Genomic DNA, 26821 nt, shown 5'->3' on the forward strand with positions numbered 1-26821 from the left:
GCAAGCGCAGGGTTTCTGGTCTGGAGAAGTGTTTATTAGCTTTGGGCGTCTGCTTCTGCTGTGTGACATGCAGCATGTAATCGTGAAGCCATAAAATAACCTGCAGAGTATCAGGGTTAAATAACAAATACCAAAAAAAAAAACTCCCCCACACACGCGCGCACACACACACAAAGATGTTGCTGTGTGTGTGTGTGTGTATATATATATAAACTGAATGTTCCAAAGCCAGCCGTAAATGAACCTCATGGGTAATTCCTCACATCTGCAGTATAACTACCCCCCTCCCCCTCCTCCCAATTCCACATGGTACAGTCCAGCCAATCGGTGACGAGGCATAAAAGAATGACATCATTTCTTTTTCGGCTGATTGGGCGTGTTGAATTTGAAGAAGATGATGTCTCCGTCCTCCACCACGTAGTTCCGTCCCTGTTGTCGGTACTTTCCTGCAGCCTGCAATCACACAGAGATCAGGGAGACGATATTAAAACAATATCCGATGCCCTTTAAAAAAAAAAAAAAACCTTCCTTTCGGCACATCCTAATCTAAAATCGTACGAACATCTTTCCGATCCTCTCAGCTACGAGACGCGATAACAGAAGTAAGATACAGCGTCTTACCTTAGCGGCAGTCTCGCTGCCTTCCTCTTTAAAATCCGAAAACTTCATGACCTCAGCCATAATGAAGCCTTTCTCGAAGTCAGTGTGGATCTTACCCGCCGCCTGTGGCGCCTTGGAGCCTTTCTGTAGATTACAACAGCACACAAACACAGGATTTCAAAAAACTAAGCAAAAAAAAACAAGCAAATATGGCATATGCTGCAGAGTTGCACAATAACAACCACCAAGATGATGGAGGTGAAAATATTGTGTGTGTGTGTGTGTGTGTGGAGTTACCCTTATGGTCCATGCGCGTACTTCATCAGGTCCCGCAGTAAAGAAATACTCCAGCTGCAGTGCTGCGTAGCCGCTCTTTATGATCTTGGTCAACACGCTAAAGCATGAACACAATTAGCAAACCAAAGGTAAGCGCTGCACACGTTAGCATTCTTGCTAAAATTTGAATCATGAAAAAAAAGTGTGCCTGTTTAACATTTAGCTGATTCTGATAAAATAAAACAATAATACAAATGAAGGCATACGATGATGAAGTATATACTCACTGCTAAATACAAGAACAGAGGAAAACGCAACAGTTTGTCGCATGCACATTGAGGGGATGCAGAGATGCATCAAAGTGAGCCAATCAGAAGCAGGTCGTCAGAATGGACCGTCCCTCCACCTGATTGGCTGGTACTGTCCCTCATCTATCTTCTAATTGGCTGGAATTGAGCAAGCAAGTGTTGTGATATTGAGCGCACACTAGATATCCCAACGCCATTAAAGCGGTTTGAGACGTGATCGGATTGTACAACTGAATCATTCTCAAATCTCAGGCCTGGTCGGTGAATTAATAGTGTTTTGTGTTACACTGCGTGTGTGTGAGTGCAACTGATGCAGCACTGAGATTGTCGTCAAGTAAATAAGTGAATGCAACACAACTGAGTTGCTGTCATTCAGAAATTAAGTCGCATGTATGTCTGAATCGAGATTGTGATCATTTTCCCCCCTAATTTATCGTGCAGCTCTACTCCATTTGCACACAATCATTATTCTGGTGTAGCCTACATCACATTGTACACCTCTTAACATCTGCTGACTAGAAAAGGTCCAAAGAGTGTGAGTGGATTTTAAAGTTGATTTAAGAATGACTTCACAGACTGAAGAATGAGTTCTTTTTCGGGAGCACATTCGTAAGTCGGGTTTGTTCTCAAGTCTGACAAAGTGAGTCTTATACACCTTTGACACGAATACACAATTGTGAGGCATACCAATAAACTTATCTAAATCTCTGTCCCCTTTCACCACACTGCCATCATGTGGCCAAAAACAAGTACTGTGCCTAATCAAATTAATCTCAAACTATGTTGTCTCTGCGCCTTTGAATTGCGAGTGGCATCCTGGACATTATTCTGTCTCCGAGCTGTTTTCCATTGTATTGGACTGTGAACTTTTTTTTTGTTTTATTGAGGGTTATTTACCATCAGGACAGCGATTCTCCATTATTTCTCCCGCACCCCCCCCCCCCACGTAAGACATTTTATACATTTAATTAGACACTATAAATATTGCATATAATATTGTTCTACTCGCATAGAACTGAGGTCCGTTCGTAACTGCGGAAATTCGTACCTCGAATGTTTGTTAGTCAGGGACTAAGTCTACTAATAAAGCTAATATATTGTGTTCTTTTATCTCAACTGAAGGATGGGCAGACTAAATGCAACAAAAACAAAACATTTAATACAGTTTAAATGAATAAATTATCATGATCATCAAAAAAAATAATCAGAAAACTTGTAAAGTTAGTACACAAGGTGTTTCACTTAAATAGCTGACTAAAAGTTTAACATGTTGATTTGCTTGTCAACTTGTTTTTGGACATCCAGTAGAAAAGGCTGAGGAGTTTTAGTCCCGGTTTGACTTGAATGCCTTCTCGTAAACTCCCACTAACTGCACACTAAAAGCGAAGTTGGAAACCTTGTGAAGTAAAATGGAAGCTGACCTCTGGGTTTTATTTTCATCGCAGAATTTCTGCTTCTCCTCATCGCTCATGTCCTGGTATTTGCTCTCGAAGCCTCCGCTGAAGGGGATGACGAGGGAGCCGGGGTCGTGAGCGTCTACCCACTCCTTAATCTTCACCAGCCTGTGAGAGGGGAGAAAGACGTCGGCATTACTACGGCGTTACAGCTGATAAGGTTTGGTTAGTGTGGTAAAAAGTATGTGTTTAGACACACAGATGAAGAGAACAAGCCGTATGTATTGAACTGGCGGCTCAGTGTAGGGTCCAAGCGTGTTTTCATTCGTAACAGTCTGTTTGCTGAAGCTGAATGAGAGAGAAATTAGAAAGGAAAGGAAAGGAGAGAAGAAATGTGCTTGTAGGAACTTTTTGATCATTATTTAGAAAGGAGTATTAATTACTCGTTCATCTAAATAAAACAGACAGATTGAAATATTAATTATGTAAGTGTTTATAGAGATACGGAGGGGGACTAAAATCATTAGTTCAACTCAAAATTCGATAAAATACATGCTTATAAGTGTACAATTAAAATCTACTTAATAAACACGATCTCACACCTTCATTCCGCGACAGATGTACAGCGCCGTACATTTGCGTTTAAATTCCACGCGAATTAAGTCACTGGCACAACTAGTATTATATTATGTTTGCAGTAAAATGTGCAGTTCCTCTATAAACCTACAGGTGGTGCACTCTACACTATTCTCACATTGACAGGCAGCACAGCATCTGCACAGTGTGGAAGAAGCAAATTATTTACAAAGTTTGTTTTAAGAAAATCGGGAAAAAAAATTATATTGTATCGAGATATTTATAAAATTGTGATACTTACAGAACCGCAAAATAAATCGGATCAGCACTTGGGTATCATAATATCGTATCAGGCGGTCCATGGTGATTCCCAACCCTGACAGTTTAAAACATTGTGGTGTATGTAACGAGTGCTTTTTTTTTTTGTTTCCTGTCCAAAAAAAATTCTATTTTTTTCATCTGTAGCATCTGCAACAAAGCCTGTTGGCCTATTCTGTACATTCACACAGCTAAAAAAGGTCTAAAATATCCAAAATACAGGGTAGATCTGCAGATTTTTACAGAACACTTTGATCCACGGCTCATTTCAGCAGCTCAGGTCTACAGAAAACACTTAACCGGCTGTTTGACTTCTCTCACGCGAGCTGTTTTCTGAGACAAATGAGCGACAAGTAAAGGAGGACGCAGAGAACGAGATTAAACAGGTTTAACGCCGTGAACCTGAACTCATCCTACATCACCACGACTCACCATTTGTTCTTTTTCCTGATGTAGTCTTTCTCCGAGAGATTCACCAGATAAATCATAGGCTTGGACGTCAGGAAGAGATGTTTATTCAGCACCTCGATCTACGAAGATGACACAAAAAAAAAAATAATAATAAATTAACGCCATTCAGGCTGATTATTGCTATCATCACAGATCACCATCTGAAATGAAGCGTCTTTACAACAACAAAAAAAGACTGTATACCAAAACAGATGAAACACATAAGATAAGATTCTTCAAAATGGTCTAATAAACTCATGATGAAGGCTTTCGTTTTTGTTTTCGTTGCTCGGAACTGGATTTAGTTTGCGCAATTTTTTTCCCTTCATCAACTACCCAGCATGCATTGCCTTTTGGAGGAATGAAAGAAAACGACTAAGGAGATCAAGCCAGAATGACTGAAATTGGGGAGCGGGGGGCGAATGTGATTACTTAAACATTTGGTGAAGTTTCATTGTTAAGGGGGAGGGAAAAAAATTGTCCAGCAGAACTGAGAGCTATGTTTAATAATAATGAAAGTAAGAGCATTTCCATACACTCATGTGATATATGATGAGAACTTTCATAAGAAAACCACTTTCCAGTGAGACTCATCAGCAAAAAGTTTGACAGATAGATTGGACTTTGGAGTGATGGAAAAAGGTCATGTGACCTAATGAGTCCAGATTGAGCCTATTCCAGAGTGATTGGCGTGTCAGGGTAAGTAGAGAAACACATGAAGTGATGTACCCATCATGCATAGTGTCCACCGTACAAGCCTCTGGAGTTGCTCAGGTCGAGACTCAGCAACGTTACGGGGAAATAAAATAAAGTCAGCTGACGACCCGAATGTACTGAATGACCAGGTTATCACATCTATGCAGTTTTTCTTCTTCCCTGATTGAATGGAGTTTATTCCAGGACGCAGATTGTGAAAGAGCGGTTCTGGGAGCACGAGGAATCATTTTCACACATGAACTGTGTGAACCTGAATGAAATATTAATGTGTGTGAAAGTGTATAACTATATTTCAGTTTGTAGAATGATTGTAAAAGGAGGTCACCTCTTTGTCGTTCCACTCGTGGTAGTATCGGACGTGTTTCTTCTCGTCGACCAGCCACGACTTGATCTTACACATGACGTCCTGATTTATAAAACAAAACAAACAAAAACAAACAACAACAATGAAAATGATAAATTCCCAACAAATGTTTGTTTCCCACACAGGCTGTATAAATTCCCACATAAGAATCCATATCGAACACAAACCTCGTCTTAACATGATTTTATATTTTTCTGAAGAGTTTGTAATTTTCGCTTTTATTACATTTACGGTGTTTTGCAGATCAAATCGCTTCAGAGTTTCCATCACAAACACACCCTCGTGCTAGTTTACTCAGTCGGGGACTAAGAATAGCATCGAGAACATTTTGTGAAGAGGAAAATTGCTTGATATTACAGCAATAGATTACAAATGAAAAAAATAATTAAGTCAAAAGCATAATGTGAGGTAAACAAGAACTAATCATTTTATTATGACAAAAGAAATAGTGGCGTATAAACGGCTAAGTAACATATCAGCGGACGAGAGATTTTAGAGCTCGATTATTGTTATTATTACCTGACGTCAAGAGATCCTTATCCGACACTTTTTAAGCAAATATCCCCTTAGGTTCTGCTAACTGTGCACTGTGTGAGGTAGGGCTGTGCGAGTAATCACATTTTACATTCAGTCACGATTTTGATTTCTGCCTATTATGAAAAAATCTATATATATAATTAATAATAAACCATGATTTTGAGTCGTTACATTTTAGTAAATTTCCTTGAGCTAGTGATGACAGACTGTAGTCGATCTGTGATCAGTTCAGATCTCATTCCGGATATTTTTAACCCTACAACTTTTATCAAGTGTGGGTACATGCTCGTGCCAGTGCTTTGTTATCTGGTTGCCAGATAATGTTGAATCCCTGCACACAAAAAACGAACAAAAAAAACAACTAACAAATAAATAAATCTTCACCTTAAGAACTGAAATCTTGGCGTGGCAGCATTTCAGTTTGGTTTTCAAAGCAGCCGTTGCCAAGAAGAATCAGAAATTAAAGTTACTTGAGGTTTAATGTTTATTTATTTAATATTTTACTTCATTAACAATTCTTTTGATTGTTTGATTATTTTTAAATGCAAAAATATTATTATAGTGTCGGAAATTGGTAACATTGGAAGTTGGAAATTAATAATATTGGTAAAATTTTGGGGTGGCTGGAACGCATTATCCGCGTTTACATTATTTCCGATGGGAAAATACATCTCGCAATACAAAATTCCGACTTAAGTACTCGCCTCCGGAACGGATTAAATTCATACGCCGAGGCAGCGCTGTATTAACATTGGCCAGTTAGCCTAGTTGTGTCTTTATTCAGTTGGTTTTGCTGTGGGCTCGGGGGCGGAGCCTCTCAAGGAGCACTGAAGCATTGAGTTGAAACACCAACAATCCAATCCTGCTTTTTTCTTTTTCCAGTCTTTTTAATCTGATCGCTCATTTCGAGTCGAAATAATAACCTCCGCTCTGGTCTTTTGTGAGAGTCAGTACAAAGCAAACTTAACGTAAACAGGATCTCACTCACAAATTCGGGTTTGAGTTTCTTGTCTCCGCCCCTCACGGCCGTTTTTTCCAGCTTGTCCATGATTGGCCCGATTATCTCCTCGTCCTTCATCCTGAGTTCCTCGTGAATGATCTCGATGTCCCGCACCGGGTCCACACAGCCCTCCACATGGATGATGTCCTCATCTTCGAAGGCTCCTGCTCGTTCAAACACAAACACACACACACATTACATGCTTATTATTTATGATTAATATTGATAGTGCACATATTTTACACATCATCCTAATTTTTTGTCCTCCTTTATAATTTATTTAAGAAATAAATCCTTAATTTTCTGGTTTGATTAAAAGGCGTTACTGTTACCATGACAACCAGGATTAGTTTTCCGGTTTCCTAACCCTGTGCCCTGGAATGTTCAGTTCTATAGGAGTGTGTCAATGCATATAATACACATAATAATGTTTGCATGCTTTTTGCAGGTGTGTGTGAAAGACCAGAGTGCGCATGTGGACTCACGTGTCATGTGAAAGATTGCGTCACAGGCGCTGATGTGCGAGAGGAAGGAGTTTCCCAAACCCTGACCGACGTGAGCTCCCTTCACCAGACCGGCGATGTCGACGACATTCAGAAAGGCTGGGACCTTACTGCATGCGCACATACACACACACACACACACACACACACACAGCAACACCAGGTGTGTATTGTGCTCTGATACATACATATACAGTTCAGCAGTGATGTTAGTGCAGTCAGAACGCTCTAACTCTCGCGAGTCGTCCCGCCAGTTTCTGAGGCTCAAGGCGCGTGTTCTGTGTGTAGGTACCTGGCAGGCTTGTGATACTGGCACAAGAAGTCGTAGCGCTCGTCCGGAATAGGCACGCGACTCTCGTTCGGCTCGATGGTGCAGAAGGGAAAATTCTCTGCCGCCGCCTGACTCTTCGTCAGCACGTTAAAGAAGGTCGACTTTCTGAGAACAACACAGAGAAACAAACAAGGGTTTCAGCAAAGACGAAATAAGTTCTGCTTTCAAAACAAAGAGACTAAAAACAATCACAACAGCAAAATATCAGATTTGAGTTCCTAAAGCAGACATCAATAATGGCGGAAGTGTTCAGAAGAAACAGGAATGCGCAACACAGCGTGGCTTACTCCAAAACTAAAAAAAAAAAAGTAGACTATGAAAACCGAACCGAAGTTTAAAACCAGTTTGTTTCGTACGTTCCGAAACCTTGGCGCTAATAAAAAGCAGTATTGTGAAGCACCACTGTAAGACAAAACACAGATCATTTAAACAAATACTTGCAGCAGCCCGGGTTGAGTGTGTGTAAAATACCTGAACTGAGAGCCCGGTATGAAAGGGCAACCAGAGTCTTTTCACCTACATGTACAGTCCAGCAGCGTCCAAATAAAGATTCACTAAAGACTGATTACAGATTGTTGTTTGTATTGAATAAAAATACAAGGGAAAGGTACAAGACGATAAAAGATCAAACTGTTCAATGTATTTACTGAAAATGGGCAATAAATATTATTTAAATGCTATTGACATTTTAAATCACTTTAACTGCATATGGATATGCATTAGAGATTTGAATCGTAACAAGCATGAAATTTAGACCTTGGCTCGAAGATTTTTATTTTTTTCTTAAATTTTAATTGAGTACTTGAAACCTATCGCAGGATACTTGGGGCACGAGGCGGGGTACGCCCTGAACGGGGTGCCAATTCATCGCAAGGCAGACAGACATGCACTCACTCAAACACTACAGGCAATTCGGGAACGGCAATTTTCATGTCTTTGTAATGTGTGAGAAAACCCACCAAACATGGGGAGAACACGCAGACTCCATGCACACAAACTCGTGGTGGGAATCGAACCCGGACCCTGGAGGTGCGAGGCGACAGTGCTGACCACTCCGCCACCAGTGCCGCCTCAAAAATGTTACACAATTCAGTAAATCGAAGTAAAACACACACGCACCCCACGTTCGGTAATCCAACAATCCCGATTTTCAGTGAGGTCCCAAATCGTCCAATGAGAGGCAGCGTCTTTGGTCCATCTCCTCCCTTCTTCGGAGGCATCTGCAAAAAAAAGCAAACACGTCTTCAGAACCCATTACGAATACAAGACGACGAGGTTGGAGTTCCCTTCACATGATGACGATCATGGTGATGATGAGCACACCTTTTTGGGAGCCATGACTAAACTCAGCTAAATCTCAGCGCTCTTTCCTTCATTAACCTATAATAAATGTTTAGAATTTTAAATGTTTACTAAGTGTGATCCTCTCTTTCTGGTCTGTGTTTCATCTCAACACTGTGAGGAGGAGACCTGATGCCCAAAAATAGCCTCCACACCACAGTTAAAGTGGGGGGAGGTGGATAAGGTGGGGTGTAAGATGACCAGGCTGGCCTGCCTGGCTAAATATAACCCAGATTTCATTAATAACACGTATCATTAACCCTGATACCACTGTCACACATTCTCTCTCCCTCCTGACTCAGTGTCAAAGCCAGATCCTTATTTATTTATACACACACACATACCCTACTACCTCCATTCATTCCTACACAGTTAGCATGTTAGCTTCCCAGCCCCTGCTAGCGCAAACAACACAAACAAAGCGTGTATATTCTTAAAATTAAACTCACGTACAAGTGCAAAAACATGAATTTAGGAATTTATTTGCTTGTATCACCTTGAGTTAAGGCTAAGTTTTATTATGAAGGAGAATTTGCAGTGTGTTGGACGCCTCACGCGCTCTGCACACTCCGGGCGACGGCACGAAAAGGAATCAGGAAGCGTAAAAACTGTGCGCTCTTTCCATTGGTCGGGATCAGACGTGACGTCATGACGCTGTGAAATGCGTCACGACGTATTAGCCGTTAGGTGGTGGTGGGGAACTCAAGAGGTTACGTAATTTTTTTTTATCATTGTTTTTTTTATTTTCATTATTCTTAAAGATTATCTTAATTAGTTTTAAAATATATTTTTTTATATGGGTAAAAAAAATATATAAGTAAAAAAAAAAACGTAGTCATTAGAGCCACGTAATAATCGTCCTGACAACTCGCATCCGGGTACTTTGAGTCTAACCTCACATGCACATAGCCATCCAAAAGTATTGGCACCCATCATAGAATTTAATGCTGATGCTTATTTACTGTATATGTTGTTATCTTCTTAATTAGTTCACACAGAATTTTTTAAAGTAGTCCAATTCTTTACATAAAGAGTTGACTTTAAAATTATTGGCACCCTGACCTATAATATACCTGACCTATATATATATATATATATATATATATATATATTGTCATGCTTGTTTTGGACTGAATGACAGCACTGATCTTTGACAAGGATTAAGACACTAGTGGAAGTATTTACTACTGTGTAATGTTTTTTTTTAAACTGCTTATATTATGTCAAAAGTCTTGACATCTCTCGTCTTCACTGTTTTTTCATTATCGTTATTACTCTCACCATATTGAAGACATCCAAACTATGAAACAACACGTATGGAATTATGGAGTAAACAAAAAAGTGTTTAACAACCCAGATTATCCAAAAGCTTTGACGGCAGCTTGGCGCACTCATTCTCGTTCTCGTTCTCCGGCCAGATTCATGAGGTAGTCCCCTGGAATGGTTTTCAGTTTCAACATTGCTTATCTTCTTAATGTGCTTTAGACTGTCATTTGTCTGGTGAAGAGGAAGCGTGGGGACAGAGTCAATAGCCCTACAACAGCTGCACAAATCCATATTATGGCAAGAAGCACTCAGTAAAGTAAAAAGAAAAGTCCATTGTTACTTCACGAAATGAAGATCAGTCAATATAAAAAATCTCATCAAGTGTAAACGTATCCCCCAGTGTAGTTGGTAAAACCATCAAAACACCATGATAACACTGGCTGTCATGCGGAGGGCCCAGGAAAGGAAGACCAAGAGCTACCTCTTCTGCTGAGGAGAAGTTTATGCGAACGACTAGCCTCAGAAACTGCCGATTTACAACTTAGATTACAGCACAAATAAATGCTTCTCAGAATTTGAGCCACAGACATATTTCACCATCCACTGACCAGAGGACACTGCGTGAGTCAGGACTTCATGGTCGAACTGCGGCAAAAAAAGCGGAAGAGACTTGCTGAGCCAAGAAACACAAGAACCGTAGGTTAGATCAGTAAACAGTAAAATTGGTCTGATTAGTCCAAATTTGAGAAAGTCTGGTTCTAATGCAGTGTCATTGTTAGACATAGAGAAAGTGAACAGACACGACCTGAATGTATGGTTTCCACTGTGAAGCATGAAGGAGATGGTGTGATGGTTTGAGGTGCTTTGCTGGTGAAACTGTTGGTGACTTAGTCAAAATTCAAAGCACACTTTAACCAGCAGGTCTACCACAGTATTTCACAACGACATGCCATGCCATCTGTTCTGCACTTACTGTAGTGGGACACACGTTTAACAGGACAATGACTCCAAATACACCTCTAGGTTATGTACAGTAAGAGCAGTTTGTCCAAGAAGGAGAGAGATGGATTGCTGCATCAGATGACCCGGCTTCTACAATAACCCGAGATCAGTTGGACGGGAGAGTGACCTCTGGGAACTCATTAAAGATCCTTGGAAAACTATTTCAGGTGACGGACCTCTTAAAAACAATATAAAATATAGCTGCAAGCAACGATGACGGGCCCAAGCACACTGTGCCATCGCCACCCCCGGGGGCACCGCACAACCTGTGTGTTATTTGAGTGTGTTAACACCTCGTAAAAGACATCGCTACTCGGTTGCACCGCACACACTTGCACACATCACACACTATACAGGGACGATGTCAGTTTGGGCCCTAAATATTTGTTGAGTGTGTGTGAGTGTTAACATTTGTGATGTGTACGTGTGTTTAATAGGCCACAGATGCTGGAAGAAAAGCCTCACACTCTGATGTTCCGCATTGTGGTGTCACTCAATATAATGCCAAACAGGAAGCTTTTCATTATTTTTCACCATAAGTTTTAGACATTATCACGGCTGACCCGTTGGAGATATCAAAAATCCCTCTGCAATTTTGTGTCCTCAATGTCTTTAGATCACAACGGCCCGGTTTGGTGACAATCGCATAAATTCCCTGAGAGGAGTATATCAAAATCCCTCGGGTGCGTTTTTGCAAACGACCCATAATAACCGGCCTCCTGTTGAGTTGAGCTCACACACTCATACACACACACATGCAGTGCGAAAGTTGTTCGGCTCGATGAGCTCTAATTGTGTACAGAGTTTCATGTGCATATGTGAAAGTGTGTATGAGCTATGCAGCAAAATCTCATGTGGAGGCCCCTGGGGGGCCCTGAGGGCCACGCTACTCTCAGGCATCCTAATGGCAGCAGATTTCAAACTACCTGCCAATTTTCATGAGTTTTTGAGCATGTTAAGACACACAAAAAGCCCAAAATGTGGGGGGAAAAATCCTTAGGAAAACAAGAAGGTCCTGTGCACCATATAGTGCTTGGGCCCTAATAAAGAAAAGCCATTGAATAAGAAGGTGTGTTGAAACTTTTTTCTTTTTTTTCCTGATTTTTATACCTGGTTAACAGTGTCAAGAGAGTTGATGTCTAATTTTCTTGTTATACTGACACACTAATGTGTCAGGCATATGTACATTGATATGATTGGACATCCATGGTTAACATGTGATCAGAGTCATGATGAATCCGGAGTTTCTCCCAGGCATATAAAAGGAATTCTGTCTTTTTGTTCGTTTAAATTCATAAAACTAGTACACAGTCATGTTTCACATTTATTGCATAATTTAAGAAACACCTGCTTTTACATGAACAAAAATGTTCACAGATTCTGGAAGATGCTTTAATCTGAAGTTTACACAATCCTATATCCATCTCTGTGCATATATATCACAAAATTGATATAGTCGCTTACATGTTCAAGAACAACAGCGTCTATGAAAAAAAAAATCAGGCAAATAAAATCTGCACAGTAGGTTTGCAAAATGAACAACTCAGTCACAACAGATGTGTATTTTTAATACATTCATACAGCTCTGAGAAAATTCGACAGAAATGTTCAGAATTCAACCCTGATGAGAGGAAATATTAAAATAAAAAAAAAAAAAAAAAAAAAAAAAAACAAGCAGCTCAGGATTACAAAATCCAAAAGTCAAAGTGCATACTTCGTCATTTCAGTGTACAAACAAACAGCACTTATACTGTACATTTGGAAAATACAAATAAATCTTTTCCATCTGCAATATTAAATCAGTAAGAGAGCACCATGTTAAATGTTTCCCAGTGCCACAATACCTGCAGGGTTTAAACCCAAGTGTGCACATGTCGAATCGTCCTTTTTTTCTTTTCTTTTTTGCATGAATTTTGTGCTACGCTGCACAACAACATGAGCCTTTCCAAGTTTCACCACGAGTTTTCTATAATCGTACAGATTCAGAATTGAAAGCGATTCGTACATGATCCATTGGTAATGTGCTCAGCACGCCACGATTTACTTTTTAAATACGTATTAACATGTTCATCAGATTCTGCCATACAGCAAATTCAGTAGTAACTTCATGCTAACTTTGCACAACGGCAACACCAAACACAGGTTTATTAATAAAGGGAGCATGGGTTCTCCTTCACCTCCGGGACTTCATGCAAAAGGATGTCAGAACAAACATTCCAGTCAAACGCCTCCCGGTGCATGTGGTGACGTCCCGCTTGCCGTCGTCACGGAAACCGATCCGACACGTGACTTGTTCGGAGCCTCTGTCTCTGACCACGCCTACACGCCGTACATAATCGACAAGCTCGCTGGCCGGGAAGCGACCGACAGCAGACCTGTCAATCAAAGCAACGATTCACCCACAGATCCCGTAAGAGATTCGGCTGATCCACTGAGAGGGGGAGAAGGGGAAAAAAAAAGGAATAGACAAAAGATGAAAGAAGACATGCAAAGTCCATGCACAGTGTGAGAGAAAAAGAGGGTTAAAGAAAAAGAAAGCGAGTGAAGAAAAAAGTGTGTATCATTATATGTTTTTTCTCGGCACTTGTATACAGACCTTGTCTTGTGCACGATGTCTTGCACACACTGATTTTTATGGTAGCGCACCAGCTGCGTGCATGTCAGCCTTATCTCCTCTGGAGCGCTGGGTGGAGCACTACTGGTTTCCTTCGCTCCACCCAACAGTGCTGCCAGCCTACACACACACACACACACACACACACACACACACAAAACAACACATTATTCCTTGTTAAACAAGTTATTTCCAACCAAGCAATCTGATTGGACCTTACATGAGTGCTGATAACAGGCAATAACAGCACTGGGACGTTTAACTAGATTCACTACCGCGAAAAAAGTTTGGGATCACTTGCAAATTTCTTTGGTTTTGTTTACTGTGGATTTCAAAAAGATGAAATAAAATGGATATTATGTAACAACTATAGAGGAGAAGTTCATTTAGAGTCACCAGCCTCAGAAATCACCAATTAACAAACAACGTCTCAGATTAGAGCCGTTATGAAAGATTTATAAAGCATAAAGAGCAGCTACATCTCAAAATCAACTGTTCAAAGGAGATTATTGAATATTTTAGATGCTTTCAGCGTTGTTAAACAACATATAAATAAAAATCAGGAACGACTGTGGAGTTACAGGAGTTTTCACTGTTATTTACACTAACTGTTGGTTAGCGAGGGTGAAAGTAGGTCTGTACAGTCCACAGTACTGAGGTGAGAGCAGCTGCCTCTCAAAGCCCACATTTAAAACCAGTCACAGCAGCACCGTCAGCTTCCTAATAACATTACCTCATTTCAAACAGCACTTTCTCATTAAAAGTTACTTCTAAGTCGTTCAGAATCGCCTCCGTGTTGTTTCATTGACGCCTAAGGTGAGGTAGAAAGCTAAAGCTAACTAGCTTCTAACACAAGGCTGAATCCCAAATCGCTCTGTAACCCCTGATCAAGGGCACTACTTGGTGTGTGAAGCAAGGAATGGTACACCCTACATAGCACACTAACTATTTAGGAAATAACGGAATACATCATGAGTGTGGAACTGTTGTATAAAAGCGATATCACACTTAATGACGTGCTGAATATCGGCACGGCAATGATTTCTTCAGTACCCAGTTTGCGCCCTCGTGCCTACCACCGCATCGCAGCGGAGCTGATATAGCACTCGATATTGCTTCATTATATTCTAACTTAAATAATGTTGCTATGGTTTGTGTTGCCATGGTAACCTTTCTTTTCGACCACCCACCTCTTTTTAAATGGTAAGATGATGAGATGCTCATCCAGCCCGAACATCCCGAAAGATATTAGACCCTGCACGAGAAGTTTAGGAATCAGTGGTTACGTCTAACGTACAGAATTAAGCAATAATTGCAGTATATTATTCTGAGGATTGTGTGTGTGTGTGTGTGTGTACCTGTCCATAATTGGCCACTGCACAGAAGAACTGCAGCTCAAGGTAAAGGCGTCCGGGATCGCTGTTTAAAAGCCACCAGAGACAGCTGGACAGGTTCTGCCCTCGAAAAAAAGAAAAACTAGCACTGAGCTCACGATGCTATTAGAATTCACTAAGATGAACGTACAGTAGAATGTAGTGACTCGCTACACTGTACAGTTTCTTTAAACTGAGAGGGTGAGTCAAAAATGATCTGCACTACATGTTATATTAAAACCTCAGTTGGTCTCATCAGCGCTTCCTGTTCCAGGCTCCTGTCCTCCTCCTGTTTATTAGAAACTAATAAGAAAATCGTGCAATAAAAAAAGCGTGCAGTAATTTGTGAAATTTTTTTTTTATGGGGGTCTGAATCAATACTGGTGATGGGACCATCCATATGGTCGCTCAGATCATCAGATAAACTTTTACCCTTGACTATTCGTGAGGCCACATCACTGAGGGTGTTTAAGTGCCATCTAAAAACTCATACGTTTTCTTTTCTTCTTTTTCAAAATTAGACGTTAATTTTATTTATTGTGTTTGTATTAGAGATGTGTGTGATGTAATTTTATTTTTTTTAAAATAATATTTCATTAATTATGTAAAGCACTTTGGGGCATTCTTGTTGTTAAAGTGCTATACAAATAAAGTTGAGTTGAAACACGGATTCATCACTACGGGTAAACGGAAATGTAGACCGTCTCAATCGCAGGCCGAGAAAAAAAGTTCGAAAGTCAACCAGCTGGAAAATTCATCCAGTTTTCTGGGATTCTCACCAGAGAAGTATTGGAACAGCATTTAGAAAAAGGTTCAACAATCAACAGCACTCGTTACAGTGAGACCCGTTATACTAAAGAGCTGAAGTCTAAACTGAGGTGTGAAAGCGTCCTCCCTATCGTCCTGATCTCGCTCCGTCTGACTCTCACCTGTTCGGTTCCCTGAAAGCGGCCCTATGGGGACGATGATTTACATCTGATGAAGGACTGAAGACAGCGGTGCGTTCGTGGCTCGCAGCTCGGCATGAAACATTATTTAATGATGGACAAAGTGTATTAGAAAGCAAGGAGATTCTGTTGAAAAATTAAAAATTTGTCTTTTCTAAAAGTTCATTCAAATAAATTCCACAGTGCTGAAGTGCAGATCATTTTTGACTCACCCTGGTATATATTTTTTTCACCTATACCTACTGTACATATTAAGAAATAGGTCATGATGTCCTCTGTCTGATAGATAAAAGAATACAAAAAATTAAGGTTCTTAAATTGGTTCCTAAATTAAGGTAGAATATTAATCTTGGACAGATTGCTGAGTTTATATGAGGAACAAATGACTTTAAGACTATTGGAAAATAGTAACCCTGCCTGATCACACTGATGATTTTCCCATAACCGCATGTCCCCAAGTGTTTTATTCCTAACTTGTCTCCTGATCAGACCCTGACACTTTAGAAAGAAATGACACTTATTTGAAAAAGCTAAAAAAATTCTATTAAATTTAAATTAGCTCTGTGTGTGTGTGTGTGTGTGTGTGCGTGTGTGAGTCAAAACTCACGGCGAGCAGACCGACAGCGAGCAGCAAACAGAGCAGCACGTGCCGTGTCACCTGTCTCTCCTCCTGCACACGTGAGCACATAGACGCTTCACTCAGTGCTGCATCTGTAGAGAATATATTTACCACACACACACACACACACACACACACCTCACCACACTGTACTGTAAACTGTAGCAGCAGAGTGTGTACTGTAGTTACACATCATCACACAGATCATGTCAAACACTCACTCTACACTCATTAATCTTGCCTGTTGGTGGCGCTGACGTGTCGTTCAGACGGTCTGCTCTCGTATCAGGCGTCGGGTCATTCTGACCTGAAAGCACACACACACACACACACACACACACACACACACACACATACAAACACTGTTTTAAAAAAATACCTTAATCAAGCATATTCGTATCCAGACATGAAGCAATAGACTCCTTCTTCTTCTTCACACACAGGTTCAGTTTACTCTGAATAGACTCAGGGGTGTGTGTGTGTGTGTGTGTGTTCTCCTTCTTAGGGCGGGTCTTTAAACAGGTAAGAACAAAATAACAAGAACGCCTGAGCAAACTGTTTTACATGTGCTTCTAAATGAACTGGGGAAAAAAAAGATTCGAATGTGAATTGACTCTGAATCAAATTGCAGGAAGTGAATCAAACGCACCACCTAGGAATGTTTTGTAGTATTTCTAACCCATTAATGAAAAAGTTTATGACGTACACGCTTAGCCCTACATACTGTATGCCTCAGGGAACTTTTTTCCTAGTTTTTTTTCTAGTTCCTTTTACTATTAATTTTCTTTTTTTAATTTTTAAAAAATTTCTTTTCATTTTTGTGAAGCTGCTTTGAGACAATGACTATTGTTAAAAACGCTATATAAATAAAATTGAATTGAATTGAATATGTGCAGTGTAAATTTAGACCAAATTACCAATGTCATGGCAATTCGAATGAACTACAGAGGCACCTTGGTATACGAGCGCTCCACCTCACAAAAAATGTAGAAAGAAAATTGCCTCAGTGTACGAAGCATTTTCGGCATACGAGTGACTGAGCTGAGCCGAATTGAGCCGAACTGAGCCAAACGCTTGCTAAGTCTCGCCTACTTGTTTTGCGTCAGTGGAAAATCAAGCAAAGCAAGTTTACTTATTTTCTTGTGTTTTTTTTTTTGCATTTTGTGCAAGATTTAGTGAAGAAATAGCAACAAGAATGGTATCAAGAAGAAAATAGAACCACTTTCATTTTGGTTTTTAAAGCAGCTGGTGCTGAGAAGGATCATAAATTAATGTTAAGTGAGGTTAAATGTTTATTCATTTCACATTTTACACGTCTTTTCTAAATGTTTTGATAGTTTTTATATCCAGAAAATATGATTATAGTGTTGGAAATTGGTAATATTGCTAATATTTTTGGCTGGAACAGATTATCTGAGTTTACATTATTTCGGATGGAAAAATGTGTTTCACAATATGAAATATTCACTCGTATCCCGAGGTGCCGCTGTAGTGTGCGGATAAAACACCTTTACTTCCTACCAAATCGCACATAGATACGAAAAGTGAGAATATTTTATTAATTATATACTATACACCGCTTCATTTCAGTTCTTACTGCTCTGAGGTTTGTTCGTGTTTATGGTAAGACGTTACAGACGCTGCAGGTCGGCTTTAGGTGGGAAAACATTTATTTAATACGTAGACGCCCCTCTGTACGTACTGCTGTGTGATGGCGTGATCTGGGCCGAGTCGTGATCCTCGGGTCGGGCCGGGATCCTGACGTCCTCTGTGGTGCCCGACATCGAGCTCTGCTCCAGGATCTGGTAATTCTGCTCCTCCTGAGACCCCTGACTCAGACCCATGAGGGACACGCCGCTGAGGAGGATGCTACAGCTCAACACCACCGCGCTGCTGATGATCTGAAACAGAGAGAGAGAATCAGAGTCAGACAGCATGGAAAAATACAGAGAAAGATGTAGAGAGGGAAAGTTACGGAGACAGAGAGAGAGACATAGATAGAGCCATAGGAAAAGACAGATGTGGAGAAAAAAGGAGATAAAAAGAGTAATGTACAGCATGAGAGTGGAAAAAAAGATCAACGTAAAGATAAACAAAAAAAAAATCAGAAAAAATTGCTAGAAGGAATGAAGTGATAGAAAAAGGAGTAACTTTTATTTTAAACCAAAAAAAATTTAAGAAGTGATTTATAAGACACTGCAGCAAAAATCGAGTGAAAGTGGCGACACACCTGAGCCTTGCCGTAGAAAAAAGCGGCATCTGCGGTGTCACTCATTCTCTCACCTGCTGCCAGCAACAAGCCCACAATCAGAAATGGCAGCCTGTAACACACACACACACACACACACACACACAATATTCATAATCATGTAAGGAGTTATACCGCAATGGATCCTGCATTAAATCACACACACACACACACTTACCCCCAGCCGAAGAGGATGAAGATGACGGGTGGCACTTTGAGCTGTTCGTTCTTCTTCAACAGAGCGAGAGAGAGCGCTAACAAACCTACAACAACACACAATTTACACAACTACACAACATGTCACAGCACAGACAAATCACAGTTCCCAGAGAGCACCTGATATACCATATCATCATGATACCCAGGTGCAGACTCTATTCATGTTGAGGATCTGTTAGTATCATGATTTCTTAAATATCCCATTTCGATATGTTTTTTTATTTCAAAATTTGTTACAATTTTAAACAAGCGTAGCAAATAATTCTCTCTCTCAAAATTAAATGAATCATGATAAGTAACAGAATAGATTTTTCCCCACATCTCTAGTTCTTATTAATCACAATATGAAAGCGTCAGCTTTTCGTTTTATGTGTGAAATAAACCCTGCGGATCGGACAGCGCGGCACGACTGCAACATAGAGAGGTAAGTGAAAAGCTCAGAGGATTGTATTCAGTTTATTTCTGTAATAAAAATTGCTGATTATTTAATTTCCACTGAAAGATATAACTCAGTACAGCGCTACCTCGGCATACGAGTTTAATCCGTTCCAGAGCCAAGTTCTTAAGATGAAATTTTGCATTGCGAAAATAATGTAAATGCAGAAAACCCGTTCCTAACCCATGGTTTAAAATCTCGCATCACACAGAAGGTTAAGTCAGCCCATGCCAAGCCCGTCTGAAGTTTGCCAGGGACCATCTGGATGATCCAAAGGAGTCATGAGAGAAAGACCTGTGATCAGATGAGACCAAAGTAGAACTTGTTGGTCCTAACTCCATTCGCCGTGTTTGGAGGAAAAAGAATAATGAGTATCATCCCAATAATACCATACCTACAGTGAAGCATGGGGATGGAAGCATCATGCTCTGGGGGTGTTTTTCTGCACAGGGGACAGGACGACTGCACTTTATTAAGGAGAGGACGAACAGGGCCATGTATTGTGACATATTGGGCAAAAACCCCCTTCCCTCAGTCAGAGCATTAAAGATGGGTCGTGGCTGGGTCTTCCAACATGACAATGACCCAAAGCACACAGCCAGGAAAACCAAGGAGTGGCTCCATAAGAAGCATATCAAGGTTCTGGAGTGGCCTAGACAGTCTCCAGACCTAAATCCAATAGAAAATCTTTAGAGGGAGCTGAAACTCCGTGTTGCTTAGCGACAGCCCCGAAACCTGACAGATCTAGAGAGGATCTGTATGGAGGAGTGGGCCAAAATCCCTCCTGCAGTGTGTGCAAACCTGGTGAGGAACTACAGGAACCCTTTGACCTCTGTAATTGTTAACAAAGGCTTCTGTACCAAATATTAAAATTTTTGGATTTAAATACTTATTTGACGCAGTAATTCACAAATAAATTGTTAAAAAAACATACAATGGGATTTCTGGATTTTTCTTTTTAGATTCTGTCTCTCGCAGTGGAAATGCACCTATGCTGAAAATTGTAGACCCCTCCATGAGTTCTTAGTAAGAGAACTTGCAAAATCACAAGGTGATCAAATACTTATTGACCTCACTGTATATATATATATATTCTACTCTATAAATCTCTGGCTAGAAACTCATGGTCACATTTTTGTATATGTGTGTGTGTGTGTTTGTTACCTGTCCAAATGTAAGTGCTATACAGTGCTCCATAGAGGAGTGTGAAAGTGAGGATTTGTCCCAGTACGTTGTCATACTGAACCACTGACTTCCACAGGCTCATCGATACACACACCAACAGCTGTAAGAGTTTAATTTGAAAGAAACACATCACACACACTGTATTAAAAAAACACATTGAAAAGATGCAGGCTGTGTTCACTCACCTGAGCGAGGAAAAGGTTCGTTGTGAACATGTGAGGCAACCTCTTGAACTTCTTGCCGAGCACCATGACGGCGACGGTCCAGACCTATCGTTCCCCACAAACACACACACACACTGGAGACTGGAAGTGGGGACTTTCAGTAGAACTAATTCTCTCAGTTCTCAGACACGAAATATACAGTTACACACGACCTCATTCAAATTCAAATTAAAAAATTTAAATATACAATTACACACGACCTCATTCAAATTTAAATTATAAAATTTAAATAAACAGTTACACACGTCCACATAACTGACTCTCATTCTTTACCTTTAAACAAAATTATTTAAATTAGTCCCAAGTGACACACACACACCTACACACACACACACACACACTCACCAGTGAGATGATGCTGATGATGCTGATGTTAAAGCTGACCTCCTGCAGCTCAGAGATCAGGTGCGTCGCCTTCATCCAGGGGATGGAGAGTAACCAGGCCGACAGGTACATGATGGGCGCTGAGAGTAACGTGCTGATAACCATACCGGAAGTCACCTACACACACACACACACACACACACACTGTATATGTGCATTTGTATCCATGTATATATGCTCTAACCGGACACTTCATTAGGTACACCTGGTCGACTTGATGCAAATATCTAACCAGCCAATCACATGGCAGCAACTTAATGATTTGAGGCAGGGAGAAACGGTCAAAAAAGTCTGCTGAAGTAAGGGAGATCGTTTAAGTCCTGTTGAACCTGGCATGGCTGTCTACTGGGATTATCACACACAACCATCTGTAGGGTTTACAGTGAGAGAATGGTGTGAAAAAGAGAAAACATCCAGTGGATAAATGCCATATTGATGCCAGAGAAGAACGTTGAGACGGATTCACGCTAAAAGAAAAGCAACAGTAACTCAAATAACATCTTGTTACAATCGGGGCCCGCCGAAAAGCTTCTCTAAATGCACAACACGACAAACCTTGAAGCAGATGAGTTACCGCAGAAGAAGACCACACCGGGCGTCGCTTCCTGTCAGCTAAGAACCTGAAACTGAGGCTACAGATTGCACGGGCTCACTGAAATTGGACAACACGTGGCCTCCGAGTGGCGCACTGGTAAAGCGCTCCCCCTCTCATCTGGAGATCGCGAGTTCGGTTCCTGGGTGATGCTGTAACCTCTTGCAGCCGGAGGTCTAGAGAGAGCTGACTGGCCGAGCTCTCTCAAAAGGGAAGGGGTGAGAGGAACTTTACTTTTAAGAGGAGCATTAATCATGACTCTGCAGCCAATTAGGAGCGTCTGTGAGCTCATGCAAGCGGAAGGAGCAGATTGCGCTGTCCTCCGAGTGTGTTACGCTGACGTGTTACGTTACAAGGGTGCTTGAGCGAGCAGTTCAAAAAGATGCGGTCGTCTGCCGTCATGTGGTCAGAGGAAACACGTGATAGTCTGCGGCCCTCCCAACTGAGTGGTAGTAGTAGCCCTAATGTGGAGCCCCCTAGTGATGGGGAGGATTTTCTTTAGCCCCCTTAGTACCTGAGTATTGTTGCTGACCATGGGCACCCTTGACATGACACCATACTGAACTCAAACATCCTCCACAGTCACCAGATCTCAATCCAAAAGAGCACCTTTGACGTGATGGAACAGCAGATTCGTATCATGGATGTGCAGCTGACAAATCTGCAGCAACTGCATGATTCTCTCATGTCTATATGGACCAGAATCTTTGAGAAATGTTTCCAGCACCTTGTTGGATCTATAGCATAAATTATTAAAGCGGTTCTGTAGGCTAAAGGGGGTGTGACCCGGTACTATCAAGGTGTACCTAATGAATAAAGTGTATACGCAAAGAATAAAGACGGTGATATTGTGGTTAGGAAAGATTTAAAACTTTCCTCTAGGTTAGAAAAAAGTACAGTCCTTTAATTTATATAAAGTGTATAAATTTTATTTATGTGTTGATGAAGGGGGGTGTTTATAATTTTAATAATAATAATAATAATAATAATAATAATAATAAACAGACAGTGTGAAAGTGAATAGTATGTAGAACTAGACCTAACATGCAAATATATTGTTCTTACTTTTCTGCCACTGAAACGATTCATCAGGAAACATGATGATGTGATGATGCATCTTCGTTATGCATTTCATAAGACATACATATGAAACCATGAAAGGATAAAATATATCATGTGCTAGTCAAAACTTGCTTGGTTAAAGGAAAATCATGCAACCACACCAACCCCGTTGCTGATTAATTTCCTACAGCAGCACGCTCCTACACTAAGCGTCACTTGTGGTGTGAGGCGAGTGTAAAACTCACCACCTCCAGCTGCATGTTGTACTGACTGGCGTAAATGGCCACGCTGGGGGCGGTGGGGAAGACGCCGTACAGGAATGCGTAATCCGACAGACCGGTTCGGTTCGCAGAGCTGGAGTTGCCTGGTGCGTCCAGGAGATCCAACATGTCTTTACACATCAATGGCATCACCAGACTGGAGCAAACAAACACACAAAACATGCAAAAAAATATATAAAACAGTTGGTGGGGCTTGACTCGAGCAAAACTGCTTAGTGCGGATTTGTTGCTATGATCATAAAGACCGTCCTGTCTTGAGTCTCATACTTTTCTTCTCAACATTAGGTAAAGTTTAATGTTCGACGATACACTCACAGTTTAGCCGTGAGGAGTAAAATGAGGGTGACCCCTGTCGACCGGGTAACTCTACCCATCTGCCCCACCATCGTCAAGCCCAGATAAAAGAGCGCCGCGCCTCCGAACGAGTCAGCCAATCCGTCCACAAACTCCTCGAGCAACAGAGGGACACGCCCGCCGAACAGGAAGTGAGAGACGATCCCGATCAGCACCATGAACACGATCGGGTTCTTCGCCACCTGTTGAGCACAAAAACAAAAAAACAAAAAAACACACACACATGTATAAGATATATAAACGCGTTATTTGTTTGTGTGTTAAGCATTAACAAACACAAACATACACGCAGGAGAACAGTAGAGACTATGTGCAGCTTGCTGTGGTTAAGGTCAGGGCTTTGCCTCCAGCGCTGGAGCTCGCACAGAGCGAAGCCCACCGGATTCAGGAGCATCAGAGACACCGGAGCCACCAAATACAGGTACTGCGTGTATTCGGGGTGAGAACTGCGATACAGAGCGTCCACTGAAGGAGATGAAACAGGAAGAGGGATTCAATGATAAAGAATTACTGTGTGTCAGAGAGAGAGAGAGAGATGTCAGTCGCTCACCTATGGGATACCCCAGTGCAAAGTCGTTGCTCTGCGTGGCGAAGATGGCAAACAGCCCAGCTTTGCCGAACCTGCCGTCCGGACTCGCCACCAGCAGCGTGAGGACACACACCAGGACGAAGACACACAACTTGGCGATCAGGACGCTCCACAGGAACGCCCACACCACGTTGCCAAACCGGAGCTGCACCATGTTCTTAAAGAGGAGCGCCGGAAGCGCGAAGCATGACACGAAGCTGCCCAGGCTCCTGGCCTGTCCCACGCTGATGACCTCACTGCGACCAGCCAGGTAGCCGCACAGAATGATGCCGAAACACTCGAGCAGCGCCGGGAACAGTCTGTCGATGGACATGGCCGGCGCTGACAGAGGATTGTGGGTAACGTTCTGGCCATGGATGGTGACATAAGGACCTCCTTCCATAGTCACAGGACGTCTGATGAAAGCCAGAGGAAATGAACCCGACACAGCGTTACGCAAAACTGGATGGACAGATTTGAATTAAATTTGCCAGTGTTTAGTTTGATACCCGCCTGAGGTTAAACCTGAAATCAAGTTATGAGCAGTTACGTGGCAGATTATAAACCCCATGTTCGGTTTTGAATCAGTAAATCGACCACTGGACAGAATTTTCCCCTAAACATATTTTGCAACTAGTTAATTTATACAGTAAATAATATAAAGATCATATATATATATATATAAAGACTCATGATTGTAGAAATAACCACACACTCTAACACATGACAGAGTTTATGTTACAGTTTATTTCCCGCGCACTCTCCTGACTTACACACTTGCTAGTTAAGTTATCTAGTTAGCTAAAATGCTAACTCCTAGTTAACAGCTGACGCCTGTACAGTATATACATTACCTCAGTGACATAATATGGTTTATATACTCTACCTGCAAGAAACAGCGTTTACTATTTCTCATTTAAAGCACCGTAAAAAACATCTACACGCGCTCATTATGAATGTTATAATTATCTTTACTAACCGTGAATGTGTCGCTATTTGGCCATCTTTACTCACCGCCTTAGTTACCGTTATATTGCAAGCGCTGATTGATTGATTGACGGCAGAGTTGGCCTATCAACATGCAGCTAACAACAAGCCCCACCCACTCTCCTCCGCTATTGGTTGTCTGACGTAACCGCTGCTTTTTGTATGCGGTTGGTCGAGGATGATTTAGTCAGAAGATAATATGAACAAAAATGATCAGATAAAGTGTTTATTATATAAATATCAACTGTTTTTTTTATTCATATCATAATATTATACTTTATGATCTTATTGAGAAATGTACTTAGATTGCAATCAGTATCTAACAGAGCTATAAACTGGTTATAATACTATATATAAAATATTAATATAACAATCAGTATCTAACACAGTATTTAACTGGTTATAATATTATATATAAAATATTAATATAACAATCAGTATCTAACACAGTATTTAACTGGTTATAATATAATATATAAAATATTAATATAACAATCAGTATCTAACACAGTATTTAACTGGTTATAATATTCTATATAAAAGATTAATATAACAATCAGTATCTAACAGTATTTAACTGGCTATAATATTATATATAAGATATTAATATAACAATCAGTATCTAACACAGTATTTAACTGGTTATAATATTATATATAAGATATTAATATAACAATCAGTATCTAACACAGTATTTAACTGGTTATAATACTATATATAAAATATTAATATAACAATCGGTATCTAACAGTATTTAACTGGTTATAATATTATATATAAGATATTAATATAACAATCAGTATCTAACAGTATTTAACTGATTATAATATTATATATAAGATATTAATATAACAATCGGTATCTAACAGTATTTAACTGGTTATAATATTATATATAAAACATTAATATAACAATCGGTATCTAACACAGTATTTAACTGGTTATAAAACAATCAGTATCTAACAGTATTTAACTGGTTATAATACTATATATAAGATATTAATATATTATATTAATATAGTGGCAGCACAGTGGCTTAGTGGTTTGCACTATGGCTTTGCACCTCCAAGGTCTGGGTTCGATTCCCGTCTCAGGTCTGTGTGCATGGAGTTTGCATGTTCTCCCCATGCTTGGTGGGTGTCCTCTGGGTATTCTGGTTTCCTCTCACAGTCCAAACACATGCAGATCCCCGAATTCCCCGTCGTATCTGAATGAGTGCGTAAGTAAGTGTGTGTACTGTATGTTGGTGTGCCCTGTGATGGACTGGCACCATGTGTAGGGTGTACCACCTCTCTTGCTCTATGTCTCCTGGGATGGGCTGATAGATGAGTGAGTATGTACAGTACAGTATACACGCAGAGTCAGACAAAAAATGTATACACACAACTTCAGGAAAAGAAAAAAAGTATGATGTGTATTATATTAATATAATGTAAATGATATGATATTAAATTTCAATGTATATATGTTCTGTTGTTGTTGTTACATAATTACAGAACTACATACAGGATGTGTTATTTTATAATTTTAAAATCCCCAGTATTGTTTTAGAATGTGAGAAACAAGTGAACAAATTTAGGGGCAATAGAATATATATATATTCCAGTTATATGTGAATTACATATAAATATATAGTATATAAAGAAATCTTTTTTTTCCATAAGTATTGTTTTTAGATTAAAAGTTCTGCATTAGTTTTACAGTTAATAAATAATTTTAATCAAGCCCCTAAATTTGTTTTAGAA

At 40.4% G+C, this 26821-nt stretch overlaps 2 protein-coding genes across 4 annotated transcripts; both read right to left on the reverse strand.

The window, feature by feature from the left end:
• Positions 1-12: 12 nt before the first annotated feature.
• ola1 (Obg-like ATPase 1) lies at positions 13-9342 on the reverse strand. The gene is made up of 11 exons (XM_053498087.1): positions 9212-9342; positions 8494-8594; positions 7336-7479; positions 7026-7153; positions 6529-6704; positions 4965-5045; positions 3905-4002; positions 2606-2746; positions 898-994; positions 622-744; positions 13-453 (listed from the first exon to the last, which is right to left on the reverse strand). The coding sequence occupies exons 2-11, from the start codon at positions 8592-8594 to the stop codon at positions 352-354; spliced, it is 1191 nt and encodes a 396-aa protein (XP_053354062.1). The 5' UTR covers positions 9212-9342; the 3' UTR covers positions 13-351.
• Positions 9343-12300: 2958 nt separating this feature from the next.
• gpr155b (G protein-coupled receptor 155b) lies at positions 12301-25133 on the reverse strand. 3 transcript variants are annotated; one of them, XM_053499476.1, is made up of 17 exons: positions 25069-25133; positions 24072-24551; positions 23808-23986; positions 23483-23703; positions 23132-23303; positions 21194-21349; positions 20810-20893; positions 20604-20724; positions 18963-19047; positions 18767-18857; positions 18239-18437; positions 16778-16843; positions 16525-16628; positions 14956-15051; positions 14788-14852; positions 13580-13717; positions 12301-13358 (listed from the first exon to the last, which is right to left on the reverse strand). In XM_053499476.1, exons 2-17 carry the CDS (start codon positions 24490-24492, stop codon positions 13157-13159), a joined length of 2400 nt encoding a protein of 799 aa, XP_053355451.1. In that variant the 5' UTR covers positions 24493-24551; positions 25069-25133; the 3' UTR covers positions 12301-13156. The 3 variants fall into 3 exon arrangements, with proteins under 3 accessions (XP_053355451.1, XP_053355452.1, XP_053355453.1); XM_053499477.1 differs by having other exon boundaries at positions 24072-24505; positions 25069-25111; XM_053499478.1 differs by lacking the exon at positions 25069-25133 and having other exon boundaries at positions 13219-13414; positions 24072-24661.
• Between the last annotated feature and the right edge of the window lie 1688 nt (positions 25134-26821).

This window comes from Clarias gariepinus, chromosome 6, assembly GCF_024256425.1.
Source record: "Clarias gariepinus isolate MV-2021 ecotype Netherlands chromosome 6, CGAR_prim_01v2, whole genome shotgun sequence".
NCBI lineage: Eukaryota > Metazoa > Chordata > Actinopteri > Siluriformes > Clariidae > Clarias > Clarias gariepinus.

Bases quoted from the DNA above. Each gene is read 5' to 3' on its own strand.
- ola1 (XM_053498087.1), bottom strand. From the start codon at position 8,594: ATGCCTCCGAAGAAGGGAGGAGATGGACCAAAGACGCTGCCTCTCATT. The intron at 7,154-7,335 runs GTACCTACACAC...GTGCGCATGCAG, and splicing joins CAGTATCACAAGCCTGCCAG to TAAGGTCCCAGCCTTTCTGA. The intron at 454-621 runs GTAAGACGCTGT...GTGTGATTGCAG, and splicing joins GCAGCGAGACTGCCGCTAAG to GCTGCAGGAAAGTACCGACA.
- gpr155b (XM_053499476.1), bottom strand. From the start codon at position 24,492: ATGGAAGGAGGTCCTTATGTCACCATCCATGGCCAGAACGTTACCCAC. The intron at 23,987-24,071 runs GTGAGCGACTGA...CATCTCCTTCAG, and splicing joins TGCACTGGGGTATCCCATAG to TGGACGCTCTGTATCGCAGT. The intron at 23,704-23,807 runs GTATGTTTGTGT...TGTGCTCAACAG, and splicing joins TCTCTACTGTTCTCCTGCGT to GTGGCGAAGAACCCGATCGT.